The sequence below is a fragment of the Scyliorhinus torazame genome, chromosome 24 (genome assembly GCF_047496885.1).
Source record: "Scyliorhinus torazame isolate Kashiwa2021f chromosome 24, sScyTor2.1, whole genome shotgun sequence".
Classification (NCBI taxonomy): Eukaryota; Metazoa; Chordata; class Chondrichthyes; order Carcharhiniformes; family Scyliorhinidae; genus Scyliorhinus; species Scyliorhinus torazame.
In genome coordinates this window covers 42,926,827-42,940,018 of record NC_092730.1, presented here as the reverse complement: position 1 = coordinate 42,940,018, position 13,192 = coordinate 42,926,827, and the positions used below count along the sequence as shown (strand labels likewise).

The 13,192-nt window shown below is 52.6% G+C and overlaps 1 protein-coding gene and 1 long non-coding RNA gene across 2 annotated transcripts in view; both read right to left on the bottom strand.

Annotated features, from left to right (window-relative positions):
* LOC140400128 (uncharacterized) overlaps positions 1-13,192 on the bottom strand; it is a 92,605-nt gene that overhangs the window by 12,821 nt on the left and 66,592 nt on the right. The gene's annotated exons all lie outside the window — the stretch shown is intronic.
* Positions 3,373-3,744, bottom strand: LOC140400127 (histone H2B 7-like). Its single transcript, XM_072489602.1, has one exon. The coding sequence runs from the start codon at positions 3,742-3,744 to the stop codon at positions 3,373-3,375; it is 372 nt and encodes a 123-aa protein (XP_072345703.1).

Sequence of the window (13,192 nt, the reverse complement as noted above, 5' to 3'; positions counted from 1 at the left end):
GGGGTTGAAATGGGAGCAGATAGTTCGGCAGGTTCTCGAAAGGAGTGAACTGAGGCGGGAATATTACTGACACGTCTGGATTTAATAGATCCGCGTTTCTAACAAGCTGCTATCTGATGTTGCAGTTTGTACGTGTTGTTCAGCGCCCTCTTTTCACTTCTGTTTGGAATATAAAATGTGGGTTGGAGCAGGCAGGAGGAGGAGCTGGATGATCAAAGACATTTCACTGCTCTGTCTGTCACTCAGTCCGCTCCCCGCCTCACTCCCTGACTCAGTCAGGTCGGGGCGGACTGGATAATAAAGGAATGTAAGGACTTGGTTTCACGCGTCATAAATGAGATACCACGATTTTTTTAAAGTTTGTACTGTTATAACAGGAACTCCTTTCCTATCATTGATTTCTCTTTTCACATTATAAGGCGACATTGATGTGCTGTACAGTCTGAAACAAAACCTTTCTCCAAAGTTAAACCTGTAACCGCACATAGTGAACACTGACATTGTAACGAGAGCGGGAATGAATACCTGCACAGTTTTATGCATCGAATGTGACATAAAAGGGACCAGGAATCATCGAGAAGTTTTTGATGTTTCCAATTTGGGACTGGTTTTCTCAAATATCCGTTACTTGTCCCTGTGAAATTGTACCTGCTGCATTTTATTAATCTACTTTCGGAGATGAATGTTCAGCGTCAGGATTTGATCAGAAGCACTGTTTACATAACTGATCTGTAAACACCGCCTCCTCCATCCATCTCCCCCAGAACAGTCGCTGAACGAATCAGCCAATTTTCCCTTTAATACCTATCGCTCTTTGCATTGAAAGAACCGATATCGCTGATCAGATAAAAATGAGACAGAATTCCGCTCCTCAATACGAGCTTTATCCCAGTCTGTTGTAGAACAATCAGGGAGTGAATCTGAATTTAATCCGGGTGCTCAGGCAGTGGGTCGAATCGGAGACAAAAATGGGACCAGGAATCATTGAGAAGTTTTTCACATTTACAACTTGAGATTGAGTTTTGATTTTTTCGGTTTTGTCAAATATCCGTTCCTGGTCCCTGTGAAATTGGCGGGCTTTTTGAAATTGATGGGGTGTCAGTTGCAGGTCCACCAATCAGGGCCCTGATATCCTTGCCGCTCATCGCTCTTTTCAAACTTGTCCACGGGTTCGGGCTGCATCCAATGAGGAGAAGTGGGCGGTCACTATAATGTCTTAAATAGGCAGCGAGAGAGCGGCGCCAGCATTCTCAGCGTGTGCGTTTCCCCCAGTTTCACATCATGGCCAGGACCAAGCAGACAGCGCGCAAATCGACCGGAGGCAAAGCTCCTCGCAAACAGCTGGCTACCAAAGCGGCCCGCAAGAGCGCTCCAGCCACGGGCGGAGTGAAGAAGCCCCATCGCTACAGACCCGGCACTGTGGCTCTGAGGGAGATCCGCCGCTACCAGAAATCCACCGAGCTGCTGATCCGCAAACTGCCCTTCCAGCGCCTGGTGCGAGAGATCGCTCAGGACTTCAAGACAGACCTGCGCTTCCAGAGCTCCGCCGTCATGGCCCTGCAGGAGGCCAGCGAGGCTTACCTGGTGGGGCTCTTTGAGGACACCAACCTGTGCGCCATCCACGCCAAGCGAGTCACCATCATGCCCAAAGACATCCAGCTGGCCCGCCGCATCCGCGGGGAACGCGCCTAAAGCCCGGATTCAGCACCAACAACAACAAAGGCTCTTTTAAGAGCCACCAAGTCTGTCAGGAAGGGAGCTTCACCACCCAATCCCTCAGTTGAGATGCGGTGATTTAGAATATAATCATCGGCAGTATCTCTGCATTCGGAAGCTTTAGTGAGAGAATTAAGCGAATGGACAACAGGTCACCCTTGTCCGGAGGGAGTGGGTGGCTCTGAAAGAGCCTTTGGGTTATTGGATTCTTCCCGGTCCCAGCGCTGGTTCAGAGCCGCTCAATCGACAAATAAAAGCTGCGACCTCCTGTTACTGATTCCAATGCCTCCAAGTTACAATTAACGCCTCATTGCAATGGAGTTTCTCTCGTCTCATGGCTCCGAGTAAGAAACGACTCACATACATTAACCCAGATAGTTATTGCAGAAACATCTCCACATTAAGTAGCAGAACAGAATCTGAGTGACACAAAACAATTCGCTCTTTTTCCGATAAAGTGAGTGGCTCTGAAAAGAGCCTTTGTGTTATTAGATTAAAGAATGGTCGCTTCACTTCTTGCCGGCGCCAGCGCTGCTTTTCTTGGGCAGCAGCACGGCCTGGATATTAGGCAGCACCCCCACATTCACTTCGCTTCAGGAGGAGTGGCGGTGCACACATTGCTGATTGGTTATCTGAACAACATTATGGCGCCTGGCACAAACTGACCAATCAGATGTCTGTTTGAAGCACCAATCAGGAGACTCCACGGTGCTGAGGGCGGAAAGTTTGGGCGCCAAATGTTCAGATTCCAACCGAATATTTATTTCAAAGCTTAAAAGGGCGCGAAAAGATAAAATTGAACAGGGACCGTAAAAACGAGACTAAATCACAGTATAAAATTGTTGGATTCTCTGTCCGTAATCTACAGTTTCCCTTTATCTGTCAGTTTCTCATGTCGGTTTTTCTCTCTAACAGAACAAACCCAAAATGAATTAAAGCAAAATAATGTGGATGCTGCAAATGTGAATTGAAGAGAAATGCTGGACAAACTCAGCATGTCTGGGAGAATCTGTGGAAATGTTTCGGATTTATAAAAGGGGCATTTAATCCGAAACTGTCTCCACAGATTTTTACAAACTGGAGTCCAATCGAGTTTAATCTGGCTGCTGTTTAAAACGCTCTCAGCCGCAGACAGAATGTCTAATTTACAGCCAACTACAAAACTTATTTTAAAAATTCCATATTGTAGACTACTTCAGTGTTAAAAGTGGAGTGAGCAATTTGGAGCTCGTGTCAGTATTGAAATGGAGTTTTCCCACAACACTGGTGTGCTCTCAATAAACTGATCGATTATTGAGGAAGCCTGAAAGAGAAAGGGAGGTTTTTGGAAACCTGAACACAAATTGAAAGGGAGGTTTTGGAGTTCTATTGTCTCTCCAAATCTAGCGACAGGGACCGAATATGAACAAGTCAGAAACCAAAGACACAGGGACACCGAGCAGTCACTAAATGATGAGACTTATTTTCAAGGCACGAAGATCGACCAGGCGATAACTGGACATCACCCAGGATGTTATGTTCCAGTGAAACCCTATTTGAACCGATTTGGCTATTCATAATCCAATAATAATTTAAAAACGATGGTTTGGCTGCTTTCCAGAAGTTGTGAGTGGTTCTTAAAAGAGCCGTTGGGTTTCGATGAGTTTGAGAACAGTTTTACTTGGAGCTGGTGTACTTGGTCACCACCTTTGTCCCTTCCGACATGGCGTGCTTGGCCAGTTCCCCGGGTAGCAGCAGGCGCACAGTGGTCTGGATCTCCCGGGAGCTGATGGTGCTGCGCTTGTTGTAATGGGCCAGGCGGGAAGCCTCACCCGCAATGCGCTCGAAAATATCGTTGACGAACGAGTTCATGATGCTCATGGCCTTGGAGGAGATGCCGGTGTCGGGGTGAACCTGCTTCATCACTTTGTAGATGGAGTAACTCTCCTTCCTGGCTCGTCTCCTCTTCTTGTTGCCTTTTACTGGTGCCTTCTTCTGGGTTTTCTTTGCGCCCTTCTTGGGAGCTGGAGCTTTCTTGTCCTCAGCCATGATCGGAGCAAACTGCAGACACACAATAACTGAGAACTGCCACACCTGCTCTTTTCCAGAATAATCCGCATTCGCTATGAGGAGCGGTTGAGGAAACTCGGTTTGTTCACTGGAACGACAGGTTGGGGGCGACCTGATAGAAGTCTACAAAATTATGAGGGGCATAGACAGAGTGGATACTCAGAGGCTATTCCCCAGGGTAGAGGGATCAATTACGAGGGGGCATAGGTTTAAGGTGTGATGGGCAAGGTTTAGAGGAGATGTACGAGGCAAGTTTTTTTACACAGAGGGTAGTGGGTGCCTGGAACGCGCTGCCAGAGGAGGTGGTGGAAGTAGGGTGGAAGCTGGCCAGTCAGATTCCCCCGAATTGACACATTGCTCTGACTCTGGGCCTCCCTCTGCAGCAGCACATTCTCTCTGCTGGTAATAATACGTCACTCTCCAGGGTCTGTCCTGGGTGCCGGCTATACCGCGCATGCGTGCCCACTCAGCCCGATCAGGCAGTGCGCAGGCGAGGTACACAGCGGGCCAGACCGCCTCCTCCTGACGTGGATGATTGCTTTTGGCGCTGTGAAGAATTTGATGCTTTCCAAAAGTAATTGAACGTTAGGAAACTGCGAGTAGAAAGCCAAACCTACTACATGTTCCCCACACTGCAATGACATATCGAAGAAAACGGTTAGTAAGGGAACTGCCGATACACTGGCTGCGCTGAACAACAGTTTATATCGCTATTTTCCAGAGGAGAAGTTTCAGATTTTGAGAGAGAATTAGTTGGTGAAAACTCCCTTTGAGTTCGAGACCCCAGACTCAATTTACTGATTTATAGCTGACTCCAAATGTACAAACTGAGCTTCTGCACCTTACCTGTGACAGCACATTAAAAATACAGCACAACTCCATGAGGTTTTCAGAATTCTGGCATAGCGTCTCCGAGGAGTACCCAGTACGGAGTAAAACAAGCATTCTTTTGCTATTACACATCACAAGGATCTACATCTTCAAGGTTGGATTTTTCATCCTCAAAAGGATGAAGACAGCACAAAGGAACCAACTGAACTCTGCACCTGATACACACACTGCCCTCTCCTCTAAACCTGATTGGAGTGAGATCATAAGGACCAAGCAAGCTCACCTGCTGCATTAAAGATAAGAGAACATAGTGGGTCGCGGAGGTCAGCTCGTGTGGGTCCCAAAGGCTGGCCAGCATGGGTCCCAAAGGATGGCCGGTTGGTTAAAATGGGTCGCAGGTAAAATACAGTTTAAAAGTACTGCTCTGTAAAATACTGCTGATTCAGTTCATTCATTTACCCTTCATTTACCAGGACTAACTGATGTTTATTAATCCCGCCCTTCATCCGGAAGTAGAATCCAGAATGTTTGATTTCAAACTGGGGCTCATGTGAACATTGCTGTGAATGTTTTTGGATAAAATGTGAGAAGTGCAGTGACAACAACATTGAGAAAAACCTGACTGAAATAAAACCCTGCTGTGGGTTTATGGGCCACCTGTCTGTTTACAATCCATATGTACGGACTCATCTGTAATACACATTTTTTGTTTATTACACTATTCCAAAATGCTCAGATTCTGGCAGAGAATGATTTATTTTAACTCCAGCATTTTGCCCGTGTATTCTGCGTGGCTTTAAAATGAATATGATAGTTGTACACATCTGGCAGCTCCTAATCGATGTGTGTAAGTTTACTATGAAAACTTCTTGGAATACATGAACTGGAGTTGCAGATATTAAAGATATTCTCAATGTATTACGGCTGGAATGTATTTTTCAATTATACAAAAAATGTCAGCAAAATCCAGCTCCATCACTGTGCCATAGACAGTATCGGTGCTTGATGAAGTTCATACTAATGTCATTGATGTAGTACATATGTTACAGATAAGAACATTCATACCTTAAGCAGAATGGAAAAGGCAGTTTCAGACATCAGGACGAGACCAGGTCTCATGCTACAAGAGACCTGAGCAATGACATATTATTACTGGTAAACATGCAGTAACGGAAGAAGAAACTGAAGAAGAATTTTAAAATCCAGGTTTGGCAGTATGTCATGGTGCACCTGACAGAGAAAGTGCTGCAAGCTGCTCAGAACTGGATGTCAACTATTCAAGTGGAGACTGGAGAAGCTTTCAACTGGAGCGGAGTTCATAGATTTCATAGCATTTACAGTGCAGAAGGTGGCCATTCGGCCCATCAAGTCTGCAATGGCCCTTGGAAAGAGCAAACTAATAATAATAATTGCTTATTGTCACAAGTCGGCTTCAATTAAGTTACTGAAAAGCCCCTCGTCGCCACATTTCGGCGCCTGTTCGTGGAGGCCGGTACGGGAATTGAACCCACGCTGCTGGACTTGTTCTGCATTACAAGCCAGCTGTTTAGCTCACTGTGCTAAACCAGCCCCACAACTACCTAAGCCAATACCTCAACCCTCTCCCCGGAAACCTTCCCTAACCTTTTTTGGACACTAAGGACAATTTAGCATAGCCAATCCACATAACCTGCGCATCTTTGGACAGGGAGGAAACCGGAGCACCGAAAGGAAACATGGGGAGAACGTGTGACTCAGTTGACTGTGTAAACCAGGGGAGTGTTCAAATCATATTCAATTACAAATTGGAAACCAGGGGAGTGACTACATCAGTGGTGTGGGTAAACCAGGGAGTGTGGAAATCAGGGGAGTGTTTCAAACCAGCGGACTGTCCAAGACCAGACAATTGTCCAAAGCCACTGAAATGTATCAACCAGCGGACTGTGTGAGCCAGGATAGTGTATAAACCAAATTCAATTTCAAATTGGAAAGGGGTGAAAATGAAGTCAATCAATGAAATGTTTTGCTGCTGGAGGAGAGAATGGGACCACCTGGGGCCGGTTGCTGCCCCCTCCCGGGGTGAAGACCCTGCCTCCAGCCTTTTGTCTTTCCACCGCCATGCCTGAGGTGGGAGTGGGTCCACCTAGGGACTGTTGCTGTGCCCCCTCCCTGGGTGAAGGCCCTGACTTCTGTCCTCCCACCCCTCTGCCTGAGGTAGGACCACCTGGGGCCTGGTGCTGTTCCCCCTCCCGGGGTGAAGACCCTGCCTTTTATCCTCCCGCCCCTCTGCCTGAGGTGGGAGTGGGACCGCCTGGGGCTGCTGTGAAGACAAAGGACTTTGTCTTGGGCCCCCACAGGGCTGAAGAGCGCCGTCCGCCCACTTCTTTAACCCCCTGTGGCGGGTGTGTGGCAGTTGCCACTTTGCTTTAGGCCCCTCCGGGTCTGAAGAGCGCTGCCCGTTTACAGTGACTATCTGCTGTTGCCCTGCAGCACCTTCCCCTGTGGCACCTGCTGTTGTTGTGCCACGTCCTTCCCCCAGTACTCTGATTTCAGTTACATGGCTGTGCCGTACCAAGTGTGGGCATGGTCAGTACCCCAGGGGCATCCTCCACTCTGCCGGGGGCGGGGCGGCCAAGAACCTATGCGGGGGCAACAGCCTCTCGACCCTCGGCGGCCCCCTCGCCCTTCCGCCTACTAACGCGGCAACTTGGGATCAAATGTTATGCCCTCCCCACCATGGCCATCGAGGCGTGCACTCGTGCGATGGCCGAGGTCATCGGCCTATTGGCCATCGTAGCCGCCGCTAGGATGTACGGCAAAGCCGTGTTTTTCCTGCGGGCCGAGCAGGCGGTCCACCGTGTCCTGGAAAGGGGCTCACAGTGGGTGGGACACACATGGCTGTAGACCCGCTGGAGGCCACCGCCGAATGTGTCAACGTCCCGCCCTTAGCTCTCCACTGAGCTCCTCCTCCCCCATCTCAACCTCCTGGGGGAGGTCAGGTCCGGGGTGGCGCTGCTGACACTTGGCCTCGGGACCCTTCCCTCCGTCATGTATACTCGGAGCGTCAGGCTTTTGCCCGCCTGACCCGGGAGGAGGTCACGCTGGGAGGTTTTGTGGTTCCCCACCAAGGGAAGGATCATAAAGTGATCTGGTCTGCGGTGCCATGCCTGAAGAGGGCTGGGGCATATTCGCCGGAACTGCCCCACCCTAACGGCCGCTGCCAACACCATCTCCAGGTCGGCCGTGGCTGGCACTGCCCCCCTCTCCTCTACCACCTCTTCGTCTGCCCAGCAGCCGGCCCCTGACAACACCGCGGCTGCTGGCGGGGGGAGAGGGAGACTCCACTAGACCAGAGGCAGCCTAAAAAGGCCAAACGGAAGACGGCGTGACAGTCAGACCGAATCCATCCACACCTTGGCCCCATCACGAGTACTGACCCCGTGCCCGTCCAGGGGCCTGCGGCAGCCACCAGAGCCCCTATATCTTCGGGTCGTGGGCGGGCGACGGCGAGGAAGGCTCCCCGCTCACAAGGCCCAAGCAGACGATGCCAAGGAGCCCAGGATCCATCCCGGAGCTGTTCCGGGGGTCTTTCCGAGTCTCTCCGAGGGGCCGGCTACGACAGTGGAGGCGGGGTTGCCACGGACTCTGAATCGAGGGGGAAGCCTGCGAGGAACCCGCCTGAGGGTGATCCTGGGGGTGGGATCGACTCAGACCAGGGGGAGCAGCGACAGGCTGTTCTGTTCCTCGGGGGGCTCCTGAGGGAGTGGAGGGGGCAACAACCCTCTACTCCCTCTGAGCAGTTATGGGTGATTCGTGAAGGACACACGCTACAACTGACTTGGAGGTAACCATAGCCAGACTCAACATCCACAGCAGCAGGGATGTGCATCACCGTTTCTAGTGCTTCTCTGTCCTCCGGGACGCAAAGTATGGGGTGTGCTTCCTGCAAGAAACCCACGCCATTCCAGGGGACAAAGCTAAGTGGACCCTGGAGTGGCAAGGGGAAGTCTTTATGAGTCACTTCGCCCCACGTTCGGGCGGGGTGGCTATCTTGCTGGCTCCACATTTTCAGCCAGAGAGCTGGAGGGTCAAGGAGCCAGTGCCAGGCCGTCTGTTGCATTTAACGGTCCGCGACGGGGACGTGGTGCGTCACTTTGTGAATGTATAGGCTCCCTGGCCGGGCCGCAGCAAACGACTTTCGTTGACAAAGTGTCCACTATTCTTGGCACCATTCCTGTGGGCGAGTGCATCATCCTTGGAGGGGATTTCAATTGCACCCTCCAGGACAAGGACCGTGGTAGAGTCCAGTGCAGCACGCAGGCGGTGGTGAAGTTAAGGGACCTGGTCAGGTCCTTCGACTTGGTGGGCGCCTGGAGAACTCTCCATCCTGAATCGCAGGTGGACACATTTGTGGGCCCTCTGTTGGGAGCGTCCAGAATCGACCGTCTTTACAATTCTAGGACGTACTTGCCCAGCGTTCCGACGGCCTCTGTGGAGCAGGTGCTGTGCTCGGATGACCACCTGGTGTGGGCGGGGCTCGGCCAGCTCCGCCCTCAGGCACGGTCCGCGTACTGGCACTTTAACAACCTGCTGCTGGAGGACAAGCGGTTCCTGGACTGGATTCGCCTTTTCTGGGCCGGCTGGAGAAAGAAGCAGGGTGGCTTCCCCTCCTTGAGGCTATGGTGGGACTTGGGCAAGACTCATGTCCGCGCCTTCTGTCAGAGGTACACAAAGCGGTCGACGGCGGAGCGGAAATCCACGATCGCCAAGTTGGCTGAAGAGGACTTCGATCTGGAGTCACGTCTCGCTCAGCTTGATGAGGACCCACCCTGGGGCTGCTGTACAGGGAGAAGACGGGCGTGCTGCGGGGCCTGCAACTTGTCGGGTCCCACGGCGCGTACGTGAGGTCGTGGATCAGTTTCCTGACAGACATGGACCGTGGCTCCCCCTTCTACTCGCTGGAAAGAGGATGCAGAGCCAGTCAGCCGACGACGGTCCCTCGTCTCGGATCCGGAGGGGGTCAGGACCCTAAATCAGGGACTTTTATTCTGACCTCTTTACTGCAGATCCGTGCAGCGAGGACGCTTGCAGAGTTCTGTGGGAGGACCTGCCGCAGGTTGGCCCGGAGGTAGTCGGGAGGCTCGACCAAACCGTCAATCATCAAGTCCGGCACCCTCGACAGCAAGACCCCAGGGCTGGACGGGCTGACCGTGGAGTTCTTCAGTGCGTGCTGGGGAGCGACTACGCGGGGGTCCTGGGGAATGTATCGTGACCGGTGAGATGCCCCTTTCGTGGTCCCACACCGTCCCGGATCGCACCATTTACCATGATCCACCCAGACAGTCCCACACCGTCCCGGACCGCACCATTTACCATGATCCACCCTGACAGTCCCACACCGTCCCGGACCGCACCATTTACCATGATCCACCCTGACAGTCCCACACCGTCCCGTACCGCACCATTTACCATGATCCACCCTGACAGTCCCACACCGTCCCGGACCGCACCATTTACCATGATCCACCCGGACAGTCCCACACCGTCCCGGATCGCACCATTTACCATGATCCACCCAGACAGTCCCACACCGTCCCGGACCGCACCATTTACCATGATCCACCCTGACAGTCCCACACCGTCCCGGACCGCACCATTTACCATGATCCACCCTGACAGTCCCACACCGTCCCGGACCGCACCATTTACCATGATCCACCCTGACAGTCCCACACCGTCCCGGACCGCACCATTTACCATGATCCACCCGGACAGTCCCACACCGTCCCGTACCGCACCATTTACCATGATCCACCCTGACAGTCCCACACCGTCCCGGACCGCACCATTTACCATGATCCACCCTGACAGTCCCACACCGTCCCGGACCGCACCATTTACCATGATCCACCCTGACAGTCCCACACCGTCCTGGACCGCACCATTTACCATAATATCCATCTGGTCCGGGACATCCATCATTCCCAGACGACTGGGATGTTGAGCGCCTACCTGTCTCTTGACCAGGAGAGGGCGTTCGACAGGGTGGGGCACGAGTATTTGCTCGGGCCTCTGCGAGCCTTCTGGTTCAGGATGCACTTTGTCGCCCGGATCCGATTACTGTACACTGCCTTGGAGTGTCTGATTAAGGTTAACCTGTCCCTGACGGCGCCCCTTCGCTTTGGGAGAGGAGTGCGTCAGGGCTGCCCAACTTTATTCTCTCTGCGTGGAGCCTTTCCTGCGCCTCCTGCGGAGGAGGTTGTCGGGGCTGGTTCTGTGCGAGCCGGGCATGGCGGTTGTAGCCATCTGGGATGGCCACTTCCAGAATACAAAATGGACTCTCGCAAAGAATATAGGGAACTGTGGACAATGCTAGAAAACAAGCAGGCACAGAGCCTGAATGGATATTTGGGAAACAGCTCCCAGACGGAATTGAAACTATGGGTCGATTAGCATATTGATGGCCCATCTCCGGGAAACAAAGGAATGACACTCAGGTCACCGATACTATTGCAGGCATCCCGGCGCCAGTTCCCCAACCGAAAAGCACAAACAAAGCAAGGCCAACGGCCACCTGAGACACGCCCAGCCATCAGGGCACCCACCCCTTTATTGGTCAAGATCGATAACAGTGATCGAGAAGCGGCCCAATTAATTGGGACCAAGTTTAAGGCCCACCTAAAAGCGCGCGAAGCCCCTCCAAGGATAAGAAGGAACCCCCAGGAGAGATTCACTCTCTTGGACTTGGCTCTCAAAGCACAGAGACCCATCCACCAGCATCACCAGAAGCAAGTAAGTTCAAGGTCAACGCTCGCTACCAGACGGACGACCTTCGCTGTTCTCCTGTGTATCTTCAAACCCAACAGCCTCAGATCCAAACAACGGCCATTGTTCCTCTGACTAAGTGGGCACCCGAAGTTAAGTACAGGCGTTAGCGTTAGAGATAGTTTAGTTTGTAGTACTGTTGTGCATGAGGAGATCTTACTGTGTGTGTAAATATATAGTATTGACTTTGAACTAACTAACTGGTGTATTGGCTCTTTGATCAGTATTCGGGTTTGAACCTTGTGGCAGTATCGAGAGATACCTGGCGACTCTAAAGTAAACATAATTAGGATTAAGGAAGGCGACCATATTGACCGCCATATTTATAACCAGATAAACAGAGCAACACGGTGGTCCTTTCGGCTTACGCTGATGATGTGCTGCTCATGTTCATTGACCCCGGTGACCTGCGGAGGATGCGAGAGTGCCAGGCTGTGTACTCCGCCGCATCTTCTGCTGGGATCAACCGGGCTAAATGTTCCAGACTCCTGGTCGGTCCGTGGCAGATGGACCCCCTCCCAGAGGAGCTCAGGCCCTTCAGCTGAAGCCGGACCAAGATCCTCTACTTGGACCAACATCCTCGACTTGGGAGTCTATCTTTGCCCGGCAGAGGAAGCCGGGCCGGCGAACTGGCAGGAGTTGGCAACCAAGGTCACCGTTCGCCTGGGACGCTGGACAAGGCTCATCTGAGTGATGTCCTACAGGGGTCGAGTTCTCATCATAAACCAGCTGATAGCCTCCATGTTGTGGTACCGGCTGTTCACTTTGACCCCTCCCCCTGACTTTGTCACACGCATCCAGAGAACTCTGATTCGGTTCTTCTGGGACAATGGATTGCACTGGGTCGCTGAGGAGGTCTTGAGTCTCCCGCTTGCGGAGGGCGGTCAGGCGCTGGTGTGCCTTCGCATCCAGATCACGACTTTACGCTTTCAGACTCTGCAGCGATACCTGGACGTTGAGCCTCCTCCACGATGGTGTGTCCGGGCGAAGTATTTCTTCCCCCAGGTGCACGGCCTGAACTACGATGTGCAGCTCCTGTTCGGTGACCAGCAAGGTCTTCAGAATTCTTTGTTGACGCTGCCAGTCTTGTACCAGGACCGTCTCGAAGTCTGGAACAGGGTCCCCACGTGCCACAGCTCTCCACTGTCAGGAGTAGTGGCTCTCGTAAGGGAGCCGCTGCTCAGGAATCCGCACCTCCGCCAATATCCATTCCGGTGGCTGGCGGAGCGGAGGGCTGTGGATGGCGGGGTGACCAGGATCGGGGACATGCAGGGTGGCAGAGGAGTGGACTGGATGACGCCCTACGAGCTCGCCGAGCACGGTGCTGTGTCCATCCAGCACGCGGCCAAGCCCATCCGAGGCCTCAAAATGGTTGTGCTCGGCCCCTTGGACTCGAGACGGCGCAGTTGTGCGGTGGCATCCCGTCTGAGCGGACCCCTGCTGAGATGGAATTCCATGTTGGTCTCAGGCCCCGGAACCTCCTCCGGCCGCCGGTACCCCACAACCCCAGCCGCCACACGGAAACACCCCCCGTGCCTTTTCGTACCGCGCAGATGGGTTTCCTGTGCGGCCTGCTCCCAACTGGGACAACGTAAAATTAATGAAAAAGACCATGGCATAAATATCCTACATAGCGACGCACCGACTGATCATGGTGGGGGGTGGGGGGACGTTAACTGTGTCCAGGACCCAAGGACAGACAGGTCAAACCCCAGAGCAGGGAAGACCTTGAACATGGAGAAGGAACCCGGTCGCTTCATGGGGCAGAAGAGGGTGGTGGACACATGGAGGA

Excerpts from the sequence above, each read along its gene's own strand:
- LOC140400127 (XM_072489602.1), bottom strand. The coding sequence starts at position 3,744 with ATGGCTGAGGACAAGAAAGCTCCAGCTCCCAAGAAGGGCGCAAAGAAA.